The 26,059-nt window shown below is 33.6% G+C and overlaps 3 protein-coding genes across 16 annotated transcripts; 1 reads left to right on the top strand and 2 right to left on the bottom strand.

The window, feature by feature from the left end:
• Positions 1 to 3,061: 3,061 nt before the first annotated feature.
• Positions 3,062 to 11,595, top strand: LOC111018718 (CDP-diacylglycerol--serine O-phosphatidyltransferase 1). 8 transcript variants are annotated; one of them, XM_022294933.2, is made up of 15 exons: positions 3,062 to 3,617; positions 4,057 to 4,340; positions 5,429 to 5,619; positions 5,933 to 6,031; positions 6,191 to 6,256; positions 6,347 to 6,406; positions 6,933 to 7,023; positions 7,256 to 7,310; positions 7,438 to 7,517; positions 7,620 to 7,736; positions 8,577 to 8,661; positions 9,731 to 9,822; positions 10,460 to 10,725; positions 10,847 to 10,935; positions 11,238 to 11,595. In XM_022294933.2, exons 3-15 carry the CDS (start codon positions 5,459 to 5,461, stop codon positions 11,363 to 11,365), a joined length of 1,389 nt encoding a protein of 462 aa, XP_022150625.1. In that variant the 5' UTR covers positions 3,062 to 3,617; positions 4,057 to 4,340; positions 5,429 to 5,458; the 3' UTR covers positions 11,366 to 11,595. The 8 variants fall into 8 exon arrangements, with proteins under 8 accessions (XP_022150625.1, XP_022150626.1, XP_022150624.1 ...); XM_022294934.2 differs by lacking the exon at positions 4,057 to 4,340 and having other exon boundaries at positions 3,062 to 3,528; XM_022294932.2 differs by lacking the exon at positions 4,057 to 4,340.
• A 390-nt stretch (positions 11,596 to 11,985) lies between these two features.
• On the bottom strand, positions 11,986 to 19,942 carry LOC111018650 (uncharacterized). 5 transcript variants are annotated; one of them, XM_022294834.2, is made up of 5 exons: positions 19,850 to 19,942; positions 19,276 to 19,323; positions 14,410 to 16,947; positions 14,137 to 14,315; positions 11,986 to 14,054 (listed from the first exon to the last, which is right to left on the bottom strand). In XM_022294834.2, the coding sequence occupies exon 3, from the start codon at positions 16,711 to 16,713 to the stop codon at positions 14,530 to 14,532; it is 2,184 nt and encodes a 727-aa protein (XP_022150526.1). In that variant the 5' UTR covers positions 16,714 to 16,947; positions 19,276 to 19,323; positions 19,850 to 19,942; the 3' UTR covers positions 11,986 to 14,054; positions 14,137 to 14,315; positions 14,410 to 14,529. The 5 variants fall into 5 exon arrangements, with proteins under 5 accessions (XP_022150526.1, XP_087973622.1, XP_022150522.1 ...); XM_088117496.1 differs by having other exon boundaries at positions 11,986 to 12,957; XM_022294830.2 differs by having other exon boundaries at positions 11,986 to 12,937.
• ORC4 (origin recognition complex subunit 4) lies at positions 19,020 to 25,735 on the bottom strand. 3 transcript variants are annotated; one of them, XM_022294839.2, is made up of 17 exons: positions 25,550 to 25,735; positions 25,245 to 25,335; positions 25,078 to 25,134; positions 24,485 to 24,532; positions 23,764 to 23,814; positions 23,638 to 23,681; positions 23,500 to 23,563; positions 23,303 to 23,389; positions 22,794 to 22,885; positions 22,597 to 22,678; positions 22,085 to 22,170; positions 21,877 to 21,986; positions 20,853 to 20,948; positions 20,720 to 20,772; positions 20,465 to 20,608; positions 19,850 to 20,038; positions 19,020 to 19,323 (listed from the first exon to the last, which is right to left on the bottom strand). In XM_022294839.2, exons 1-16 carry the CDS (start codon positions 25,663 to 25,665, stop codon positions 20,012 to 20,014), a joined length of 1,248 nt encoding a protein of 415 aa, XP_022150531.1. In that variant the 5' UTR covers positions 25,666 to 25,735; the 3' UTR covers positions 19,020 to 19,323; positions 19,850 to 20,011. The 3 variants fall into 3 exon arrangements, with proteins under 3 accessions (XP_022150531.1, XP_022150529.1, XP_022150530.1); XM_022294837.2 differs by having other exon boundaries at positions 20,708 to 20,772; positions 25,550 to 25,731; XM_022294838.2 differs by having other exon boundaries at positions 20,708 to 20,772; positions 20,853 to 20,945; positions 25,550 to 25,728.
• Between the last annotated feature and the right edge of the window lie 324 nt (positions 25,736 to 26,059).

Here is a 26,059-nt window from a genome sequence, read left to right as displayed (position 1 = left end):
AGTGGTGTAGGAAAAAATAGGGTATCAGATGAGACAATGGCAGAAGAAGACAGGCTGTGAATGTCACTTTCTGATACCTTAAAAACACAAAATGTTTTGAAAGGCTTGGACAGTTGTGCGCATTGAATGGCAGAAAGTGAGGCCAGAGAGTTATTGGAAATTAATTATTTGTCTCATAGTTCTCAGAAATTCTTCAGATATCAATGGTCTTAGTCTACAATTCAATTCTTAATTTCTCCCCATTTGTGACCTCTGTGACCCTCCATCCCATGTCCTTTCATATCGTGCTCTGGTTGCCTTGTCGGCCCATCATCCTTTTTTTTTTTTTTTAAATCCCATCTCTCTCTCTAATAATAACTCATATTTTCTTTATCAAAAAGGAAAAAGAGATCTTACAGATAATATTACCATTCCCTAACTATTACAGTATCAATTTAAATTTATTGTTATATATTTTCAACTAACAAGTTATTGTTATATATTTTCAACTAACAAGTTGGAAGTTTGAATTCTCACCTCCACATGTTCAACTCAACAAAAAAAATATATATATTGTCGTTGTAAAAGCCTTATTCCTAAGTTAATATAAATTCGAGGGAAAATATAGATTTCAAAGATGTAAAAGCTTTAGGCCAAATGATTCAAATTTTCAAAATAGAAAAGGACATGGAATCTTGACAACATAAAAGGGAAGCATTTTTTAAAATCTCATAAACGTTCAACAACTAGATTGACTATTTAAATGGCTGTGGATCTCTTGACAATTTTTTAAAAGGAAACAAAACATTAAAAAATAAAAAAGAAAAGAAAGACATAGGGGTTGTTTTTGTGTTCATTTATTGGGGGAAGAAGAAAAAATTTGTGTCAATGCTGTGAAAGCACAGATTGTGTTCATTCATTATCTTATCCGAAATAACTTAAAAACATTTGATTGCAACTGCTTGGTCGGTCAGCATAAGCACTATATTGGCTAACACAATGGACCACTCTTCTTTAATATCTTTCCCCCCATTTTGCAGATCTGATCTCAACCAGCTATGTACAGCTGCTTGTTCATATCCAAAATGCTAAAAAAAAAAGTGATCCATTGTACGTTGTAATCCCCGATGCGATATTAGTATCAGGTTGTAGGTTTGAATTCTCTCTTCTTGTTTATAATATAGTTCAACGGAAAAAAGTTTATATTGTGAATTTCGTATTCTTTTGTAATAGTCGTTGCATTAAAATGTGAAAAAAGCATAATATTTGATGTTTAAGGTGTCATTTGATAACCATTTCGTTTTAGTTTTCTGTTTTTAAAAATTATACTTGTTTATGTACAATTTCATCAGTGAGTTTTTCACGAAATATATTTGAATTCTTAGTCAAATTTAAAAAATAGAAACAAGTTTTTGAAAACTATACTTAAGAGAGAGAAAAAAAAACGTTACATAAAGCAGAATGAATAGGGGAGAGTTAAATTAAGAAAGAGAGAGAGAAAAAAAGTGTAAGATATTCTCCCAGCTGGATTGATGTAGCAACCAATTAATTATGTGACCATGTCTTGATTGATTATTAAGGGCAGTGAGGCCTACACAATATTTTGCACGTACGTTTGTTTGGACACATTGCATATTCCTCATCAAACAAGTGTCTTTAATTAGGCTCCTTTTATGTGCCATTTGGGTCCCATTCCCAACCCTAATTTCACTATTCCTTTCAACTTCTTACTCTATAATTCAATTTATTATATATTATATTTTTTATCAATCAATGTTATTTAACTTAATCTCATTTATGATGATTTTTGTCTAACCTTCAAATCTCCTGATTTTCTTTGCTAATTTAAGTATAGTTCAGTGGGTAAGATACTAATTATATTATTTGAAGTCCGAAAGTACAATCTTCCACATCTATGTTGTACTAAAAAAACTACTTTACGTATGATCAACTCTTTTAAAAAATAAGAAGCAACTCCTTGATCAACTAAGGAATTTAAATTTTTCTTACCAATTAAAGGAAATTTTATTAAAATAGGAAGAGATTTCAATAATTTTTTATAAGTGGAGAATTAAACTAGAGACCTTTAATTATTATTATTCTTTTTTTAAGAATCAAGGAAAAGACACCTATTTAAAAATTTATACATATAAAAAATAGAAAACAAAGGTCCAACCTTATATTTTCTAAATGTGGACAAAGTGACATAATTGCATGACTTATTTAATATTCTTGATATCGCCCAATTATATTTTACACTTGTTTTGATATCAAAGAATAAAGTAATGGTAATTCTTTTAAAGTGTTATCATAGAAATTAAATTTCAATCTTATTATTTGGAGATATATTTCTAAATTAATTGAAATATGTAATTATTTTGTTATATTATTATATTTTCCCGTATAAAAATAAACAATGTATCAATTATGAATTAAATAATCGAAATAGAAGAAATAAGGTTAAATTACCAATTTAGTTCTTAAATTTTTAATTGTCTGTCTAATATATTCTTAAATCTAATAAGTCGGGTTAAAGTTCACGTACTCATTTGGTACAATAAAATAAAAAAGTTTAAAAATCTATTAAATACTTTTTTAAAAAAAATTATATACTTTTATCATTTAATTTGGACGAGTACAACAAACAATCCTTTTGTAGTGGTTGATAGCTCTACTAAGCGAAGAACTGCTCACTGTCTTTTCTTCTCGAGTCACATGTGTAATAGTTTAAGAGAAGAGAAGCAAGCTACTTTCACCTACCTATCTCATGTCTATATGCAGCAACAGTCATGTATCCATATGATTAGCAAAAGTCAGACATTCGAGAGAATTCAAATTTCCACCCCATATATTAAAAGGAAAAAAAATAATTATAATTTAATAAGAAAAGAAGCAAGAAAAATAAACGAAGCGGGTACTGGGCTGAAACATACGCGTCCTTTCAGGAAGAGCCTAAAAACTGAAAATGGCATAACAAATTAAATAACAGCTCTTCTTTTTTCTTTTTTCTTTTTATTTTTCTTAATTTCCCTTCACTCTCTCTCATAACTATTTATAAATTCCAATTAAAAAAAAAGAAAAAAAGAAAACCTTCAAATCTAGCTTTGACCGTCGTCCGCCCGCACGATCTCTGATTCGCTTTGTAAAATTCAACTTCGTCTTCTTCTTTCTTCCTTCATCCGCCATTTTCGCATTTTCAGTCTCTTTCAGCTCTCTCACAGACACCCATTACTCTCTCACTCACTCACTCACTGCTATCACAATTTCATGCAATTTCTCTTCCCTTTCTCTTTACTCTCATTACTGCTCTTCTTCTACGCTCTCTATTGCCCTCTATTCCTGATTTACAGCTTCAGATCCTTTTGTTCTCAATCCCACAGCTGGGCCGCCGTTTGTCGCCCCCCAATTCCTCTTTATGCGTGAATAACCCTTCTCTAGTCTCTACTACCGATACCCACAAGAGGAGTGTATCAGTGTTCCTTTTTCTACGCCTCGTTTCTCGCTTTGATCTTCTCGGCATCATTCCCCTGTTTCGTGGGATGTTTTTGGGTTGGTGTTTATGATAATTAATATCTCTATTTATGCGTCGTCGTCGCCTTCATTCACTTTGTGATTCTTTATTCGCGCTGCGCTTCTGAGTACGTACGTCTTTTTCTGACTTGGAGTTGTTTTTAAGCTTCTAGGGGAACTAATTTGGCTTTGTTGGTTTTGATTCTTCATTGTTACTTTGCTTTGGAGTCTGGTCTGAGTTTTCGTCTATTTCGTTTGATCTCTGATATCATTTGCATTTATTCAAAATGGAATACTCTTTGAACGCCGTCCTAGTGGTAAATAGTAGGTTGATAATCATGCCTCTGTTGGAAGGTTCAAGTTCAAAGTGGCTCTTTAAATCATATGGGTTCATGATGGTAACTTTTTTGATTCGTGATTAATCGCTGTATTTAATTATTATTCTTTTAGCATCATACTTGCTTTTCAATAGTGTTGGCTTTTTTCTTTCCCCCAAAGTTGGGTCTACTTTAGTTATGCTCTTATTACTAAAGTGAAGGAAATTTTTTATTGATTTATTAATTTCAGATGGATGCTAAAGTGGGTTCTAGACTTGGTATTTTGGATTATTTATTTTCAAGAAGTAGACACTGTCCTAATAGACAGAGAGATTGCTGCTTACGGGTTCTTCTTCTAACTTCTTGGTCATAGCTTGCCTCGAGTGGCATAATAGTTTTGAGTAATCTAGAGTTAAATTAACTTCTGCTACATGGCCATGAAGAAGCTACTGGTTGATCGCCATCAGAGTGTTTTTACGGCCTCTGTTGGGAAGAAATCAAATATTGGTGCTCTCTGTCATATTGCAATTTTTAGTAAGCTTCTCTTGACCAAGTCTAATTGACGTCGACAATTTATTCTTCTCTGGTGGGGTATGCAGGTAGCTAGCCGCTATTTCTATATGAGTATTACTTTAGGCCTTAAATGATTGGAGTGCATAGAGAGTCTCTTTGACTCTAAAGTCTACACTGGATGGTTTCATTAGAAATGGCGATTGACGTCAATGTCAATAATGGGGCATATTGTAGGGTCGATTCCTTATGTTTGGCAAAGGGGATAGATCTCACATGCCTCAATGGAATGTTTTCTTAATCACTTTACCTAACGGGCCTTTTGTGTTCCCATACTTTTTGACCGAAGTATGTTTATCTCACTTGTTGCACGCTGTGCTGGATTTTTTCAACGGGACTATTTATAACTCCATTGCATTGGTATGAAAGAAACTTCTTGATAGCTCGTTTGAGGATTTGATTTTGTATGTTTCCCGAGTGGGAATTTTATCATTGCATTTATTTTCTTATGCATGTCAATGTTTCACTACATGCGTGGTTCAGAATGTGATAAGGATTGTTGGTTACCTTGTTATTGTGCCTGACGTTTGTAGCGTCTTTGCTCTCTGTGTCATTCCACAGCGTTATGTTTTCTTTCCTTTTTTTCTCCCTTTCTGTTGCTACTGCATCTTTTGAGGGATTTGTGTAAGAGAAATATTTCATTTCTTATTATCATTTCAGGAATACTAATTTGGTTATTGTGAGATTGACCCTGCAAGTCTTTTTTTTTAAATTTGGGGAGAGTTCCCCCTTGATTGAGATCGACCTCAAGAGCTTTGATCTGATTGTCAACTTGTCATCCCTTTCTAATCTTCTTCGACTCTTGTGTGTTCAACCATGATCACACACCATGATTTCATATTCCTCATAATGTGCTGTTCTATATAAATATGTATGTTAATTGAATTGTGTTAGCTCTATTGATTCTCATGCTTTGAATTAGTTGACTACGTGCCAGTGGCTCTTTTCTGCATAATTTCTTCAACTTTTTGGGATTCACCATGAGTGTATAGCTTCAAGAATTGTAGCAGTGTCTTTTATGCATACCAATGGTGTGTCACTATGTTTTGCAGTAGGCAAATTGGACCTTTTCAATTCAATCTATGGAACTTATTGGTCCAAGGAGAGTGAATAAAAAGAATCACCTAATTCGAGAGAATGGTGATTGTCTTTTATCAAATATAGGTGATCTTGATCCGTGGACTGCATGGGCTTATAAACCACGTACTGTTTCCTTGTTGCTTGTTGGCGCCGGCTTTCTTATGTGAGTGTTCTGTTCTCTGATTATAACTTTGTAATTCCGACTTGACAAATAATTTTATAATGACTACTAAGTTCATTTTCTTGAATGGTGAAGTATGCTATTGTTTTTTGAAAAATGAAAGTTCACGTTTTTGTTGCCAATGGTTTACTGTTTGATAGACGATTGAGTTGCTCTTATTTCTATTCTCAATTACGTGGAAACCACTTGTTCTCGCATTTTGTTTTTTCATAATCTTTGGCTAAAGTAATTCTATTATTTGTGGTCTTTTTTTATTTTTTATTTTTTTATCACCTATCCTCTTCATCACTTTCAGCACCATGGTCTTCGACATTTATAGTTTTGGGTTGGATTCTAACACTTTGGATAGGGAGAATAAAGGGCGGGCATTAGAGACTCTATTTCCTCATGCATGGTAATATTCAGTCTTGGATGATATTGTATCCTTCTTCAATTATTATTATTATTTTTTATAATTTGAAAGAATTCCTTCTATTTGCATTTTTTAATGAATGTTTTTGCATGAACTATGTGCAGTTGTGAATTTATTTTGTTGTTTGGATGTGTTTATCAGCTGGGCCAGTGGAGCTCTAGATCCTGAATGCACTGCATCAAGTGATCTTGTTGCATCTGTTAAAAGGTCTGCTCCAAAATGTAAATATTTCTCCTTCAAGAACATGTAATTGTTTTTTTCCTCTTAGAATTCTTTTGTTCATGCTGCTTCTCATAGGGGTGTGTGGGCAATGATCGCCGTTTTCCTTGCATATTGCTTGCTTCAAGCCCCTTCTACGTAAGTTAAAATTTCAATTTTTTCATTACTCGGTTGCTTACAGTTTCCTGGTTGTTTGACTTTTATCATACATTCCCAATTGTGGAGACTTTATCGATATGATTTTTAGAATGACTAGTGATGTAACACATGATCCTGATGTGGCCCATCATTATATAAAGTTATATTTTTTCTGATCGATGAAGTTACTTTCTTTTGCCACGTGTTTCCTTTAATCTTTCGGAGTGCTCACATCAAGATTTTTGTAACTAGGTTTGATTTATTAAGACTGGAGTGCCTTATAAAACTTCCTTGACACTGAGAGGCATATCTTTTCCTTTGGTCTTGTTCAATCAGTTTTTGTTTCTTATTGAAATAAATAAAATATATATTCTGAGGACATCGTTCATCTTTTTTTCTTTCTAATTCGAGTTTTATATTACAACATGGTTCATTTGGGGGATTGAATTTTGATGACATGAGTCTGAATATTTCATCAATCATCATAATATGGTTCTTTTACAAATATTTATCAATTATCTTGCAGGATTCTTATTAGGCCACATCCAGCAGTATGGCGCCTAGTTCACGGCTTGGCTGTCATTTATCTAGTAGCACTCACATTTTTACTTTTCCAGGTTAGGCCTCTTTCCTGAATTCATCCTGGGATTCAATTGTTTAAGCGCTCATGATCTATGTTTTTTTTTTTTTTGGTTATAAACTCTTGGATTGTTCATATATTTAATCTAATTCCGTGATAAAACCATTTAGCTGTTCTCATGGTACTGACCATTCAAAATATAGTGCAAGCTTCGACAACACAGCTTTCTTTTCTTTACAGTATTTGCTAATCCGCAAATCTATTTTCAGAAGCGTGACGATGCTCGGGAATTCATGAAATTTCTCCATCCTGATCTAGGCTTTGGTAATAATTTTATGCTCTTAAATAAACTCATGAAAAAAGTTAGATAAAATTTATGGACGTTCGTCTTATAGTATCCACTTTTCAAGTGCGTGTTCTAAATCTTTATTTATTTTGATTCTTGATTTAGAGCTTCCTGAGAGATCATATGGTACTGATTGTCGTATACTTGTTCCTGAAAATCCCACAAGCAGATTTAAGAATGTCTATGTATGACTTCTTCTTTTACAATTTCAATGGCTTGCCTGTATTATTATTTTTTTTATATGATTTCAAGGTGCTACATCTTTTCTGATTTTTTTTGCTAATCAGGAAACATTGTTTGATGAATTTGTTCCTGCTCACATTATCGGATGGTGGGGTAAGGCTATATTAATCCGTAACCAGCCTCTTCTCTGGGTACTATCAATTGGGTTTGAGTTAATGGAGGTAGTACTTTTTTCTTCTTCTTCTTCTGTACTGCTCCAGCAGCATGTGCAGTGCGCAAGGCCCCATTATCAAGCTACTGAGGCTATATTAATTTGTTCTTAACGTTTCAAAAGTTTTAACTTTACCTAGACTTCAATGATGGAATAATGATTTAGCATTTAAAAAAAGGTTCCTTTTTGAAGGTTAAATATCTACCTTACCTTACTCGATTAAAAACTCAACCATATTTGAAAGTTAGAAAAAAGTTTAAAAGAAAAAGGAAAAGGACCTACTAGTCCAATTACTAAAAGAAAAGAAGGGAGAGATTGCAAATTTATTTGTAGAATTATCAATACTTAGAGCATCACGAAAGGAGAGAGGGTTAAAAAAGCAAATAAAAGAACTGAGTTGTATAAATGCTGAAAGGAGCACTGCACGAATTGTGGAAGGGAGAGAATTGCATGAATGGAGAAAATGGTAGGGTTGTACAAAGAAGAAAAGGGTGTGATCTGTAGTGGTCCTATGATAATACCTAATTAAGTATGTTTCTATTTGGGTATTATCCATTCAATTTTTCTATTATGTTAGGACATGAAGTAGATATTTCATATTTAAAAAATATAAGCTTATAGAAAACAATATTTTTTAAATGTTATATTATTATTAATTTCAAAATGGTGTTATTTAGTAAACATTTGAGGTTAAAGTTGAAACTTTTAAAATAATATGAAAGAAATTGCAAAATGGTATATACTACAAGTATCAAATGATATATTAAGCTTTCTTTACTTTTCTGTTCCATTTCCATTTTTTTTATATTAAGTTGCCGTGTAATCTTAATTTTCTTTCATTTATGTCTAGCTTACCTTCCGCCATATGCTACCCAACTTCAACGAGTGCTGGTGGGACAGTATTATTCTTGACATTTTTATTTGCAATTGGTTTGGTGAGTTCCTCACTCCTAAAAACAAAAAAATGAATATACTTAAAATGGAAAGTAACTTTCTTGCCCACATATATATATGGTATCAATTGTCATGTACTCTTTTTACCTATAATTCTATAACCAAGGATTATCCCTGCTGGACCTTATGTTTGTTGAGAGTGTTGAACAAACCCCTGGCTGATGGAGACCAGGAGTAACCCCCATTTATGGAAGGTTGTCAGAGAAAACTTAATGCTTCATTTGACCATCTAGCTATGATATGGATGTGGTTTTATTTATAGGAAACATAGGTTATAAAAAGAACGTAATGGCCTTGTAGAGTCCTATTATTACGTTCAGAAAAAAGTAACTTTCTTAATGTTATCCCAAACTTCTAGTAGGTTTACTGTTGAACTGACTATGACTAGCATACACTTATCCAATTTAATGACCAGTTGAAGGATATTTCATGTACATTATTGTGCCATTAAAAACAAAATTTGGATTGGTGGTTTAGACAATTGATGTTAGGCAATTCAACTTGAAGTTTTCCAGAGTGCATTTGTTATTGTCCATATTAATTCTTCTTAGTTTTTAGTTCTCTCTTCTGTACCAATTTGTCACCTGTTTTCCTAGTGCATGGTGAGTATATGGTAAACCATACTCCACGAGTCCAACTAGCCCATGACACGGGAAAGTATATTAAGGGATTCCTAGTAGTAGTTCAGGTTGCAAACCGTGTATTTAATACGGCTGCACTTGATCAACCAGATGCTGTATGCAAATGTGTCTCCTTATATACGGTTCTATGTAGTACACTTAATGCTAATATGGGAATATTCCAAGTTACTTGTTATGTTATCAGACCCCAGAGCAATAATTTTAGTATACTTGTGATGATGGGTTTCCATTGTCTGAAGAATTTTTAGCCACTATGAAGTAGGTATTTGATGGGTTTATACAAATTCCAATTCCATAAATTCTATGATTGTATGGTGTGACCTTGGACTACAAGGTGAAAGAATGGACGTGCTAAATCTGCTGTTAGTTTGTGGTTTAGTTGAAGGCCCTCATTTGTGTTGCTTTGCAGGAATATGGGCTGGAATGCGTACTGTCAGATACTTCGATGGGAAAACATACAAGTGGGTTGGTCTAAGTCGACAGCCTAATATTATTGGAAAAGTAAGTCTTGCATTAATTTCCTTTCAAGAAAAGTGTTCCATTTAGTACTATTAATGATAGGTAACCCTCTCCTCAACTCTGACTAATGATTAACTCGAGTGATCATCGAGAAATTTTAATATAGAAGCCATAATTCTAGATGTAGATGGTTGGGGAGAAGCAGTTATCCTATGAAGTATTGCCGTTCTGTATGTGTAATTACTCCTTAGATTAGATCTCGCTTGATTGGAATCCAACCTTTTAGTTTGGTTCCTGTTGTTGGGCATCTTTTTGTATGCCCTCTTGTATTTTTTTCATTTGTCTTAATGAATGCTCAGTTTTTTCATTCAAAAAAGATATATCCTATGAAATATTTCAAGAAAGGGAAACTCTGGGAACATCAACCATGAGGTGACGACAAGTTTTATGTGGCAAACTTGTTTGGCTCTTCTGATACGTTAATTTTCCATTTTTAGGAATGCACATTTCCAGATATATTCAACTGTCTTTAATATAAGCAAGAAATGTACTCTCTCCATTGTTTTTTATGGCTGTTGCTGGGTTGAGGGGAAGTACTAAGTTTGGTTTCTTCTTGAAATACGTCGTGAATGTCTTGTCTTACACTAAAAGGCTTTCAGAACGGCCTAATAGCGCGTAGTCTTATTTCCAGGTGAAACGGACCTTGGGACAGTTTACTCCAGCACAGTGGGATAAAGATGAGTGGCATCCCTTACTTGGTCCATGGCGTTTCATACAAGTTCTTGCTCTTTGTATTGTCTTCTTGACCGTGGAGCTTAACACATTCTTTTTGAAGTACTGTCTGTGGGTTCCTCCCAGAAACCCTGTAATAGTTTACAGATTGGTTTTATGGTGGCTCATCGCCATACCAACAATTCGCGAGTACAACGTTTACCTTCAAGACAGGTTTTCTCTCCTTCACTCTCTATATTTGTCTGGAATTTATCAATCTTTGAATATATAACCATTGAAGGATACTTTAAATAAGACCTGATGCAAATTTTTTCATATATGACTCATATTCCAGGAAACCTGTAAAAAAAATTGGAGCATTTTGTTGGCTCTCCCTGGCCATTTGCGTTATTGAGCTTCTGATTTGTGTCAAGTTTGGACATGGTTTGCTCCTCGATTCTTAATTTTTTTACATTATTTTCAATTTCATTTTACTGGTAGTTTGTATTTTTCTCCTTAAACTTAGTGCTTATCAGTAGATAAGTAAACCGCTTCTAATTACCACCATTAAAAAATTGTTTGCAAAGGAGGTGAATGCATAAAAAAAAGTGAAAAAATAAGATAAATAGTCGTAAAATTTTTAGTGGTAGTCGTAAGGAGAAAGATGCCTACTTACCAATAAACACCTAAATTTTGTCCCTTGTTAATTGATACTAATACTTCATTTTGTCTTGTTTTTATCACAGGCCTATATCCAAAGCCAATGCCACTTTGGCTGGTGCGCTTTTGGATATCTGTTGGATTCTCCCTTGTATTATTCCTGCTTATTTGGACCTGGCAACTTCACCAATGTGTGAGGAAAAAGTGGCAATAATTTTTGTTCATTTCTTCATTTATTCATAGGAAAAAAGAGAGATTTTTTTTTTTTTTGGTTTTTTTTTAATCATGGGACTCCCGTTCATAATGTAAGATTTTTAATGTATTTTGTAGATAGCATCAGGTTTTCCATTAGAGACTACAAAATCTTCGGGAGATTTTTCTTTGGGGAGAGAAGAATGTATTGATTATCCACCAAAATGGTGTAATATCTTTTTACTTTTTATACTTTTTTTATTGTTCAACTCTTATAAAAAATTTAATTCATGGGCATTCCATTGCAAACATTGGGGTAAAAAAATTAAATTTTCTATGGCAATGGATAAATGGAAAATAAAAATCTTGAAATTGGTAAGACATGTTAAATGGTAAATCTAAGATTAGTTGGTGTAACATTTTAAAATTAATTAATATAGATATCTTCCGTTCTTCCCTTTGAATTCAATACATTTCAACAAAATTAGATAAAAACACCTACTCGAATAAAAAAAATTATATAACCATATGATAATATATAAATTCTAGATTTAAGACATAAAAGTTCAATCAACTATTAAATGTTTGCCTCTGAAAGTTTGAATCCAGTTTCAAAATGCAACATTTCACATATTACATATATGAATTGAAATCAATTAGCTTTGTTTGAAAAAAAAAATCTCAATCAGCTAATTAAGAATAGCTACCCCTATTAAGAGGGTATGTATAGGGAGGAGAATTTTTACAGAATGTGAGAGCGAGAGAGCATATTACAGAAACTAAAACTTTAAACTAAGGACAGAAGAAATGAACCTGAGAATCCAAACAATGGTTTGAAGGGGCAACCTGCTGCATGATTAACAAAGTTGGGGGGCAAAACTGGCCTTTTTTTTCCTTTTTTTTTATTATCCAGGAGTCAGCGGCCCTTTGGCCTTTATGCCTCTATGTGCATTGTCCCCATACCCATACATACGCAAAGAGTAGACCTCAAGGTTATTCCTTTTGAAGCCCCAAGCCACCCAAGCTATCCCTTTTAAGGACAAAACCGCCCATGTTTTAAGAGAGGAGCTACCAAAAACAATATTATCAATCAACTTATCCATCTATCTTGTTCGCTTGAATGTGAATAATGAGCAGCTGGTCTTGTAAGTGCTATACAAGAAGGGAGGCAGTCATATCAGACTCATGTCCAAGTTTGGCTTCACCATTTTCAGTCAGCAGTGACCAACAATCAAATTAGCCACCAGAATCACAAAACAATGGCATACAAATATGTTCTCTTTTTGGAAACAATAAAAAGCATACAAAATTCTTCTTCTGACTTGTGAGAGAAAATACAAAGCTCATCTAATATAAAGAGGCTTCATCTCAACCTTTTTAGTTGTCTCATTAGCCATGAAAAAAAATCAACTTCTATAACACTATGCGTACCTCCAAGAAATGTTTCACGCCCCATTCTCTACATTGTTCAACTCATTCTTTACTTCAAGATGCTGTAAGGAAATCCTTACAAGGAACTGATATTCAAAGAGGAGAAGAGCCCCAGGGCTTAACAAAAGTCTCCCCAAGCCACTTAGAGAGGGCTGGTTCTCTCCTATCCGAACAAAACATATCCTTAAACAAAAGATCCCGAACGCAAATAAGCAACAAACTAACTAACTTGAGGGGGGTGTATTCACCTCTTTACCCCTCCTAATATAAGTATTCACTATTGGGGGTCTTACAAATGCCAAAATGTGGACGGGAATGTTTTAGCAGTAGCCCAGTTAGAATCTAAAAGGAAGTCATTTCAAGTGTCGCTATTTTTTTCTTTAAAAAGCATACTTTTAGCCTAAGAGATATAAAAAATGATTCTATTTGATCTCTATGTTTTAAGAAATAACATTTTAACACATGAGATTATGAAAGCTTTCCACCATACTAGGGGCAGTTGTGCTATTGCAGGCACTCAATACATAGTTGAGTACTTTAGCTTTGGGGTGTGTTCGGCTGGGGCATCTACAGCAATGGCAACTGCAAAGCCGTGCTAAGGTGAGGTGAGAGAGTCCAGACCAAAGTACAAGGCAATTTATGGCTATGGCTATGGGCCTATGGATATGGCCATGATGAATTTCTAATAGCATGCTGCTATGGAGAATTTATGGCTGGCCGTGGCCATGATGAATTTCTAATATCATACCGTGTTATTTTAAAAAATAAAATTAAAATATCCACCAAAGATAACCCAAGTGAGATAATGTCATTTACATGCTACCTTATAGTCTATAGAGATCATCTAAAAGATCATTTCTAAACCTTGGTATCCATATCGATTACATTTTGGAAGTTAGGATTTGGTCACTATCTCGCTTATAGTCCTAGTGTTTTAAAAATAGGCTCATTTACTTACAATCTCTTCGTCCTGTGATCTACTTTTATAAAATACTTTTAAGAGTCATAACCAAATTTAAAAACTAGGAGTAGTTTCGAAACATTTTCGCATTTTTTAAATTTGGCCAAAAACTAAAAATCAATTTTTTTAAAATGTAAAAACAAAGAAATTGTAGTGAACAAACATTTTTTTAAAATAAAATGATCCATTATTAAACAAGGTTAAATAAACCATTTCTAAACATCAAGGACAGAAGCACACTTTTCTTTATTATTACCTCATGGTAATGACCATTTCTATCATACACAAGAAGATACAAGTTGATGACCCCCCCTCCCCTCTGCAGTATTTAAAAGGAATTGATATAACGCTTCAGTAAAATTTACTGAAAAAATGAAGTACAATTTGAATCAAATGTATACCTGATGCAGTGAAGATAAAATCTTCATAAAATATCTCATGGTATGAACAGTGTTTTGTCCAATCCAACACAAACTGATTTCAGCTTAACTCTGTTGCAGAAAGTAATGGATCAGAAAAGGAATTATGAACTGCATCCTCAATCCATAAAGCTTCCAACCCACCAATTAGCATTTATATCCTGTAGAGCAGACAATATTAATACAGAAATGAATTTACTAATAAAATTGGATCGATGTTGTGAAAATACAAGTCCTGGAGGAGAGAATTCTTACTTAATGAATCATTTGAGGTTAATTCTTTCTACAAAATTTCAAGAGGTTGACCATCGCTTGATAGGATAAATATACAATAGATACATCAGTCTCTAACTTGAGAATTCAAAGCCTTCACCATCACTTGGCATTTACATTATCTTCAACACCTTGAGTCAAACTCTCTACACACAGTGCTGCATGCACTTTATAATCTGTGTGTAGATTCTTCAGAAGCACACTATGTGTAAAAGAATCAGGTTGAATTTCCCTATCTAGCATTTCTCTGTACAATCTTAGAGCCTCTTCCCAATAATCTATGTTGCAGTTCTCATTTATTAAAATGGTATAACTAAACTTATTCGGAAGAATTCCTTTCTCTTCCATCTCATCAAAATACTTATAAGCCTCGTCCATTCTCCTTGCCTTGCAAAGACCATTAATTATTGCATTGAATGTAATTACGTTTGCTGGAACACCCTTCTCCAGCATTTTTGAGAAGTACATAAATGCTAAATCCAGCATTCCCTTAGCTGCGTGTGCATGAATGAGTACTGTATATGTTACTACAGAAGGGGCTAACCCCTTGCTGAGCATTTCATTGAAAACCTCTCTGGCTTTCCTCAAATGCCCGTTTTTCATGAAAGCATTAATGATACTGGTATACGTCACATGATCTGGAACAAGACCATCATGAACCATGTTCTCTAAAAGATCACAAGCTTCTTCAAGATTGCCTTGTTCGCAAAGTCCATGCACAAAAACATTGTAAGTGATGACATCTGGAGGGAAGCCCTCTGCCAACATTTCTTCTCGCATGCTATATGCTACCGATGTATCACCGAGCTTCATTTCTCCTACTATTCGAGTAATATATGCAAAACGATCAGGCTTTAACCCTTTGCACAACATCTCATCGAAGAACCCTCTAGCCATTGATAAATTACCCATCTTGCAAGACCCATTAACCAGCATTGTATACGTAAAGATGTCAGGGAATAACCCTTGATCGATCATTTCCTTTTTCAACTGCAAAGCAACATCCAAGTAACCCAACCTACAAAGACCATATATAAGTGTATTATATGTTACCACCGTGGGTTTGAGATCCCTGCATTTCAATTCATCAAACAATAGAAAAGCCTCACTTATATTCCCAGACCTACAGTAACCATACAGTAAGGTGTTGAACGAAACTATGTCTGGCATAAAATTGCTCTTTAGCATATCAGAAAACCGCCTAGCATCTTTGACTTGTCCCCACTTACAAAGGCCATACATCAGAGTATTATAAGTTGACAAAGTAGGGAAAGCTTTTCTATTCGCCATTTCTTCCACAAGATTTAATGCTTCAACAAACAATCCTTTCTTGCAAAAACCATAGATCAAAGGATTATATGTGTATGCAGAAACACTGAGTCCCGAATTCAACATCTCCTCAATAAGTTCCTTGGCTTGTCCAAGCTCACCTTTCTTCGACAACCCATTGACCAACACATTGTATGTTACATCATTAGGGAAACACCCTCTCTTTTGCATCTCAAATAGCAGCTCTAAAGCCTGATGTACTTGCCCTTCCTTGCAAAATGAATCCAGCATAGTATTATACGTGACAATAGTTGGCTTAATCCCAAACTGTTCCATCATTCTATACAAAATTTTAGCTTTATACACGAGATTCTTATCTCTTAGAACCCTGAGAATCCTATTACAGTTCCTCACGTCAGGTAATAAGCCATTTCGAACCATCTTATCAAAAATCAACAAGCATTCATCAACCATTGATTTCTTCGTGCATATCAATAGTAGAATATCGAGAAGCCTAATTGAAGCTTCTAGACACACGTTCCCAGCAACTAAAACATCGACAACTCCGTGCATTTCCATGCTAACCACCCTCTCCATCACCCAATACGCCGAACTCATCAAATTGTTCTGAGCAAGAATGTCAAGAATAGCACAGAACACAGACTCTGATCCCCTAAAATCCGGTTGGGCCTCGACCCATCGGAAGAAACGCAAAGCAACTCTGGGTCTGATCCGAATGGAATCAAGGACTCGAATAAACAAGTGAGGGTCGATTATCACGGCACCAAATTGATCGGAGACCCAGTTATTGTTGGAAAAGGCCCAGGGCTTTTCCTCAATTGTGTGAAAGATAAGGTCTCTGTAATGCGTTTCCGATAAGGTGGCTATGGTGTTGTTTAGAGTGCAGGGATGGAGGAAGGAAGAGAAGGGGAGGAGGAGGCGTACCTTGAAAGAGAAGGGGTATGAAGCAGCAGCTGTGGTAGCTATGGTTTTTGAAGCTCTAATGCAGAGGGTCATTGAGTAGAGAAGCTACACCATGCGTGGGAATGGTATGGCGCTCCTAAGTTCTAAACAAGTAGAAATCACAGGGAAGAAGATGATTCAGAATAAATTCCATACGCAAGATTGAGATTGAGAATTGAGAATGCATAAGACGGCGTGGCTCAACTCTAGCGCCGCACATGAAGTAGCAACGAAACCATTTCCCAGCCCTGAGTCTGAGATCCCAGCCCAATAACTCGCCTCCATAGCCTGTAATTAATTAATTAATTCAAGGTCAATTTTTTTTCTTTTATTATTATTATGGTCAAATTGTTTTTTCAAAACAAATAATAATTAAAAAAAAAGTTATAATCCTAATTTCTCCGTCCCAACTTTTTTTCGTTTTTTTTATACCACGAATATGAAATGAGATGTTGAACACAGTGAACAATATGTTTAACTCAACTAAGCTGATTTTGACTTAAATGAAATTATAATTTTTAATTCTTTTGTTACTCTATTATAATCTATTAAATTTAACCTAAAAAATACTTTAGTAATTAGGGCTTTTTTTCTAATTACTTAATAGAAATTTAACTAAGCACATATTTTGGGATCAATAATAAAAATGTAATTTAGACACTTGTTTGGTTTGTTGCTTACCAGTAAATATTGACAAAAACAAGAATTTCAACTGATCAATATTAGGACATAAATAAGTATTTGAAACCACTTAAAATTAGATATCAAATTTCAAAAACGTAACAAAAACAAAATAAATTTAGAAGTTTAGAAATCAAAATAAAACTTAGAGAGGAAAAAGGAAAAACTATTTCATGAAGAGAGTTATCAAGCGTTGTACTTCTATACTTTAATTATAAAGTCAATTTTTGGTGTATAGATTTAGATTAGAATAAACTTCTCCGTTTTTAAGTCTAATATTATTGTAAATGACCAATCTAAACATAGTAGGTAAGACATATATTTTTTACTAAAAAATTGAAAGTTCTAATTTACACCCTAAATTTTGAACTAAAAAAATCCTATTATAAATAAGGATTTGGAAGTTTTAATAGCAACTATGAATGTTTAGTTAAAATAAAATTTTAAAAAACATGGGTCAAAATAGAAATTAAATTTAAATTGAAAGACCAAAATTACGTAGAAACTGAAAGCTTAAAATTAAGTAAGTTTCAAAATTAAATATACTTTCATTTAGCTAGTTAAAGTATGTGAAATTAGTGAAGTTAATCAAAATTTTGAACATTATGGAACTATTCAATAATTATGCAGAGTAAATCAGGCCTTCATCTCTTGCAAAGTTTCAAATCTCGACCAATCAAAATATCAACAATGTCAATAAATATTTATGAAAATTATGAAAAATAAAAAATTATCAAAAAATCATTTTTTAAATAAATTAAAACTTGCAAATATTAATGTTATATCCGTATTGGTGATATTTTATTGATTTTTTTTTATATTTTATCAAATTGTTTTCGATAATGTGAAAATATAGATGCATCGTCATGTCACACATGTTGAGAAATTTAATATCAAGATCTCTTCTAATAATATACATCAAATTATCAATACCACCACAACAATGTGATAGATTCAAATTTCAATAAGATAATTAATCAAGTAACTCAACTAGTTAAAACAAATATCTTCAATAAAAAGTTAGAAATTTGAATTTTCAAACATATATATTGTTGAACTAAAAAAATTAATCAAATAGTAGTCGACACACCATAACTAAAATGACTAAATGATAATTTTTTCATATCAGTGTGTCCAGACCAGCTCCGCTTAACCCTACAACATTTGGTTGACAACTTGTAGGATATTAAATCATTAAATGATAATGATTTCAAAATTGTTCTAATAATCGAATCCTACACCAAATTTTTACGACAAATTTAATCATTTATCAATATTTTAATACATAATCATCATATACCACATATGATGCCTCATATAAATCCTCCTATGCTATAACTAAGATTATGAAAAATAAAATTTAACAGAACTACAATACAAAATACTGATCTGAGATTTTTGTTCAAACATTTTGATTAATGACTTAAGGGCTCCCAAGAAAATTGGGTGTGGCTGGTGGTGGACAGTTAATTGAAACTCTAATCAAAAAAAGGAATTATGTGTTTGTCTCTGTTAATCTTTTAGTTCTTTCAGGCTTTCTGCGTATAAACAAAACACAAGCTTCTCCGCATGTGGTACAAGTCATTAATTATAAAACTAACTTCTAGTTTTAGTTATGAATTATGTTTTTTGCATCATGTTCTAGCATTTTTAACATGAATGACAAGCAAAAGAAATAGTTCTTCCCAATCATAGTCATGATTAGCTGAAAGTCAACCATTTTATGAATACATACAAATAAAAGCAGGAGCTACATGAATTACCTGCCTACGCTACGAAAATAATATGCTGAAATTGACTCGTCAAGTGAAATTTTTTCCCACATGGTGGGTTAAATTGTGGAAAAATATAGAAAAATAAATTCTTAGCGATATAATAATCATAAAGTAAATAGTTTACGTGGAGGAAGAAAGAAAGAGATGGAGAGAGTTCCACCTTGAAAGCACAATTGCCATCGCAATGCAAAAGACCACTCAACTTTATCTGCAGAAAATAGGGGAAACTATTTAAAAGTACTTACTAAAACTATATAATAATGAAACATTTCTTTGATATCCAAGAATTCTCATCATCTCGACCATCATTTTAATAACGGCCCTACAGCAGTTAGAAGGGGAAAAAAGGACAGCTTGTTGAACATTAATGCACCAAGAGACTACAAGGCTTCTAAAACTTATTTTATTGTTCAAGAAATTTGTTTACCAATATACTCAAACGTAGAAGCTAACACACCTAACCCTCATTGATAACCCTTTTTTTATCAAGCAGCCAACTTTTCTCGTGAAAAGGATGGCTTAGAAAATCTTACTGATGGCTTCATTAAGTCAAGTATGTGCATCAATGATAATTTATAGTTTGATATTTCCTATAAAATATCTTATTGGCCTACGTACTTTTATTTCTATACTTACCGTGAACCCATGTAAAAAGAAGACAAACACATGAGTTGCCTAATTGTCAAAGCCACCCCAAAATCTAATCATAAAAAGCATTCGCTTAAGAATCGTACCATGAACCCGAGTGCTTCCTTCCACAAGATCGAAGCTATGTAGTTTCAGAAGAATATCTGTGGAAATCTATGACTATTTTTTTGTTTAAATTTCTGAAAATTTGTGGTTGGGAACCTAGTAAACAGCCATCCAGTCCGGTCCCCACGGCTGGTTCAACCTCCTCAATTCATCAATTTTTGAAGAATGACCTGTAACCATAATCAGAGACACCCAATCATCTTCTCACTAGATGGAAGTTTAGGACCTGTTTGATAACTATTTCGTTTTTTATTTTATATTTTTAAAAGTTAAACTTATAAAAACTATTTTCACCCTTTGTTTGTTATATGGTTTTTAGAAATATTTTCAAAATGGCCAAATTTTGAAAACCAATTTTTCAAAAACTTGTTTTTGTTTTTGTAGTTTACTAATAACTCAAATGTGTTTTCCCGAAAAGTGATAAGCTTATTAATGAAAATGTACTAAAAACAAGCTTAATTCTTAAAAACATAAAACTTCAACAAAAACGACATTACCAGTAGTTCAAAAACAGTAGATAACAAGTAGCAATCAAATTTCCAATTCATGAAAAGCATATGCCTCAACATAAAATCTCTTTTGTGGGGACAACTTACAGGACATGAATGATATGACTTCAATCCATGATGTAGTTCATGAGATGATATTAACATCTTGACCGGCCGAAATTCAATGGATTGATTGTGTCCGCGGTTGTCAACGAAACAGATTAATTCACGCTGTAGAAGGTGCTCAAAAGCCTGCAGGGCATTTTATTGTCAAAAAATAAATATAGAGCCCAACCTAGAAGGGAGCTAAAAGAATCCAAATGTAAACAATTTTGTTCGGCTCCGAGATACCCGTAAGCATACACTTCGTGAATAATAATCAGATGTCTGGAATGAATCATGTATACTCTTGTACTCTGTCACATTCAATAAACATGTTGAAAAATGCATGTAAATCTGTGAAAGTTTCAACGAAACAACTAGAAAATCGACATACCTTTCATTACAGAATTGAAGTTGTACGAATTCTGCTCCTTAACTTCCAACCTTTTCATGCATACCAGAATATAGAGCTCCAATATGGAACAATCTGCTAGAACAAGTCCAACAAATTCTTAGATTATTAACTGACCAATGTAGGGTTAAGGGATGATGGGAGTAAGAGGAGAAAGAAATGGATTCTAAATTTAGACTGATAACATGCTTATATATTCAATTTCTGATAACAGCATTTTAAATATATCCCTTGTTAAGTAGATGAAAAACCCCAAACCAAAGAGATTCAGATCCCATAACAGACAAGGAGAGATAACTAGGAGGTTGTAACTTTAACTCGGGAGAGAAAGTAGGTCGGGAAGAGAAAATAAACTAACAATAATGATATACATCTGATGGGGTATTAGCTCCCCATATATACCATAAAAGAACATTGTACCCTATAAGAAATAAGATAAAGATTAAGCATATCATCGAAAATCAGAGGAATAAAAGAATGGAAGAAATTAAGGGGCAAAAAACTTATAAATCGTAACTCGACTACAATGCTTAGAATTCTTTTACTGCAATTCAAGGTTATAGGTCACACACTCTAGCTTTTAGTGAGTGAATACAAGAAACAACATTCAATAAAATTATTGTATTGAAAGAAAAAAAACAAACAAACACTTTTAAGCTAAAGAAACCAAGTAATTCACATCATCAGAGTGAGCCCCTCATCTGATTCTGCAACAGTTCCCCTGATAAAGATAAAGAAGCACAGAAATAGGGGCACAACCAGCAGATTTATTTTCAAATAAAAGAAGTCATACATACACGTTGCATTCTATTACTTTAATCTCAAAAATTATTTATCATCAAGAGTATATAAATGATTCTATCAAAAGAGGAGATAACAGCAAACAAAATAGTTGCACATCCAGAATCCAAGAAAGGCTCAATTACAATTTACAGATGAAAACAGAAATGACGATGAGAAAATTTTGACATTATTTCTATTCCAAAACATTTTTAATTCCTCAAACCTTTAATGTATTCCTGCTTTGGCTGCCTCTGAATATTTGAAAGAGCATGTTGAAAATTCTCAAGTGTCAGCAACCCAGATTTCAAGTCCATCTTTGATATGGCACAAAACCTAATGTCATGATCTTTCAGTGCAAGTTTAACCTAGGCTGGAAGCTCAAACATAAGAATGCCATACAATACTTGAGGCTTCGGGACAGAAGAACTTACAAATATCTCATTAATTGTTTGACGGTGGAATCAGAGTCCAAATAAGTGTTAATGATCTTTTTAAATCTCTCATCTGCTAAAAGATTCTGCAAAATGTCAAGTATTCTTCACCAGAGGGATATATTTTTCATTTAATTTTAAAGGGTTAATTATGCCAAACAAAATTGTTCTGCATGCACAAACTAACGTCATTGCCATCCATAAGACATCAGTGGCCGGCTGAACTGAATCAGTACTGCAACAATAATGATTTCAAAGAAACCTCCAGCACAATCATATCTCATAGAGCTTTTTGTCATGTTTCATAAGGAAATGAAATGACTAAGCTGGATTATTAATTAATCCTGGAAACCAGCCAATTGGTCTTGAGCAGGTTGCTGATTTTGATGTTTGATTATGAACACTATTGTGCAGTTGCTAATTATGATGAATCCTGAAATCTACCACCATATGTTTAAATTACTGTTTCTACATCATCACTCCCATAAGATATACAACCAGAGAAAGGATACATGAACCTTTGCATTAAATTTAATAATGTAGTCATGAGGAAGGTCTGAGTCTATTGGCAATGATAAAACGTTCTCCAACAATCTGCATTATCATATTATGAGAAAACTGTAAAAATAAAACTAATGATACTGGAATTACAACAAAGTCATGGACAGCAGCAGAAGTGGAAACTAACTTAAATTCACCCAAAAATTACCTCTCCACATCTTCCTTGCAGGGAGGAAGAAATAGCAGTTTTCTATGGGAGAAACGAGATCTTACCCTTTTCTCGAGTAGCTGATCAGCATCCTGGATAGCAATTGAAATTTTTAGTAAATTTTAGAAAAATAATACAGGAGACACAATCTGATCGTACAACACAACCAAACCAATGAAATTGGAAAGAAGGTTAACTCTCAATATATCTTTTACCATTGTTTAAAAACTGAGTAATTTTGAAAATATTCCCAGCCACAATATAGCTAGTTCATAGATGTCATAATGTGCTGAACAAGAAGGTTCACGACTTTATATCCCTCCAATATCAGATTCCATTGAAATGGTTAACATGATTTTTTTTTTATTAAAAAAAATTGGGGAGGTTCGGGGCAGCTGTAATAAATTGTAGAAGGGGGATGGTTTCACAAGTTTCATTAATCTGGCTTGTGCACATGCAACTACCCTCACTTTTCAAAAAGAAATGGATACAATGTTGAGACAACTTACCAATCGACAACTGATGCCAATAACAACAGCTTGCGATGTCACTGATTGCATGGCATCTAACAAACTATAAAGTAATCGCTGTTTTCCCTGAAATGACCAAAAGTACTTGAGTTCGAGTCAGATAGTAGAAAAATGAATGGCAAACACCAGGGTCTAGGAATTGATAAAAATAGATATAACCACAGTATGAGTCTTACTTGTGCGAAAAGATCAAATTCATCCAGTATAAAAACAATCGTCTTATGAGCCAAGCCACACTCCCTAAGAATAAAAATTTAAAAATTTAGCGATAACTTCAAGTAACTTGCATTATTGAAACCTAGCAGATAGCTTACCGTAACATAGCTATCATAAATTGGGAGTTATCGTCAAAGGATGCCTATAACATACCATATCCATATCAATAAACCAGAGTGTGTTGTGATTGCATTACTATAGATAAAATAGACAATGTGTTTTACCATTTTTGAGAACAATAATTGATACTCCGCACAAATCTGCCTAGCAATCTCCTGAATATCAACGGCATGTCAGGTGTTCAAAGAATAGAAAAGATAAAAATAGATCATCCTTTAACATTATGGACAACAGTTTAGATTTCAAGAGCACGATGCAGCTTTTTCTGACAAAAATTCATTTTGAATATTCATAAATGCCTTTACACTGCTCGGTTTCTGCAAATTACACGCACACTGACAAAAACTTTATTTTTTGTTTGAAAAGAACAAGAAATACATAAGTAAAAAAAAAAAAAGGAATTATGCGTTTGTCTCTGTTAATCTTTTAGTTCTTTCAGGCTTTCCGCGTATAAACAAAACACAAGCATTCTCCGCATGTGGTACAAGTCATTAATTATAAAACTAACTTCTCATTTTAGTTATGAATTATGTTTTTTGCATCATGTTCTAGCATTTTGAACATGAATGACAAGAAAAAGAAATAGCTTCTTCCCAATCATAGTCATAATTAGCTGAAAGTCAACCATTTTATGAATATATACAAATAAAAGCAGGAGCTACATGAATTAGCTGCCTATGCTACGATTGGCTAGTCAAGTGCAATTTTTTCCCACATGGTGGGTTAAATTGTGGACAAATATAGAAAAATAAATTCTTAGCAATATAATAATCATAAAGCAATAGTTACGTGGAGGAAGAGAGAAAGAGATGGAGAGAGTTCCACCTTGAAAGCACAATTGTCATCGCAATGCAAAAGACCACTCAACTTTATCTGCAGAAAATAGGGGAAACCATTTAAAAGTACTTACTAAAACTATATAATAATGAAACATTTCTTTGATATCCAAGAATTCTCATCATCTCGACAATCATTTTAATAACGGCCCTACAGCAGTTAGAAGGGGAAAAAAGGAGGACAGCTTGTTGAACATTAATGCACCAAGAGACTCCAAGGCTTCTAAAACTTCTTTATTGTTCAAGAAATTTGTTTACTAATATACTCAAACGTAGAAGCTAACACACCTAACCCTCATTGATAACCCTTTTTTTATCAAGTCAAGTATAAGGATGGCTTAAAAAATCTTACTGATGGCTTCATTAAGTCAAGTATGTGCATCAATGATAATTTATAGTTTGATATTTCCTATAAAATATCTTATTGGCCTACATACTTTTATTTATATACGTTCTCACTTTCAATGAAATTAATTCGCAGGTTAAACTTCCTGAGGCTCGTCTATTAACAAATAAAAACTGTGCAATCGCTTACGAAAACATTGAAAGAAAAATGAGTCACAAAATCGATAAAAGACTTACCACCGAAATCATTTCAGGATACTCTAGTAATAGATCTTGCAGAACGAGATCCAGCACCTAAAATGCTTAAAGTTCACAGATTCAAAAAATCAGAAAAATAATTTCACAAGACAGTAAAATAATACAAGAGGCCGTCAATTAAGTTAAATACTGAAAGTTTCACATACCGCCATTTTCCCCGAACCGCGGGGGCCAAGAAGCAGGATTGAATTATTACACGCTTCAGCCACCGAACTGGATATAATAAACTTCAATTTGCTGAAAATATCAAATCGAACACTTCATTCCAATTGAACATGAAAAGTTTGTCTCCCTCCAAACAAAGAACGTCAAGAGGAAAGATAAAATCTCGAGAAGAAACTAAAACAACAAGCATATGTTTTCTCCAATGGAGCTTTTTTGCACTGCCGTGCCTTGATTCTTGAAAACCACATGAACAGATGAGAAATACGGCGGGAAGAAAGAGTTGTACCTGTAATTGGTATCGGCGGAATCAGATTGAGGCTTGAAGTAGAAACTAGAGTTACAGAGCCTACTGCGGAGAAGTCTAAGGGCTGCCCTTGCTTCTGGGAAATCTTCTGCTTCCATTTTTCCACTGAAATTTTCCAGTTCGACGAGAACCCGAAGATGAGAGAATTGGCGGGAAAGGGCATCCCCCCTCCTCCTATTAAAGGTCCCGAGTCGACTCGGTCAATGAGGAGACTCGAGTCGCTGTCACGGCAACTTTTCCTATTAATTTTTTGTAATTTTTATAAACATTTTTATTGATTTTTGTTACGTTTCAAAAAAAAATAAAATAAAATATTTTTGCGACGTTATAAAATTTCAATTTTTTCTTTAATCTTATATTTTTTTAGCATTGCGATGGATCGAACTCACAACCTATTGATTTGAAATATTGGTTTGAAATATATGTTAAAATATCTTAATATTAAGTTATTTTTATGTTGACAATTTTAATTTAATTATTGTTATTATGGTA

Source organism: Momordica charantia, assembly GCF_013281855.1.
Source record: "Momordica charantia cultivar OHB3-1 chromosome 9 unlocalized genomic scaffold, Mcharantia_2.0 BLBB01000009.1, whole genome shotgun sequence".
Taxonomy (NCBI): domain Eukaryota; kingdom Viridiplantae; phylum Streptophyta; class Magnoliopsida; order Cucurbitales; family Cucurbitaceae; genus Momordica; species Momordica charantia.
This window is presented reverse-complemented; position numbering and strand designations above follow the sequence as displayed.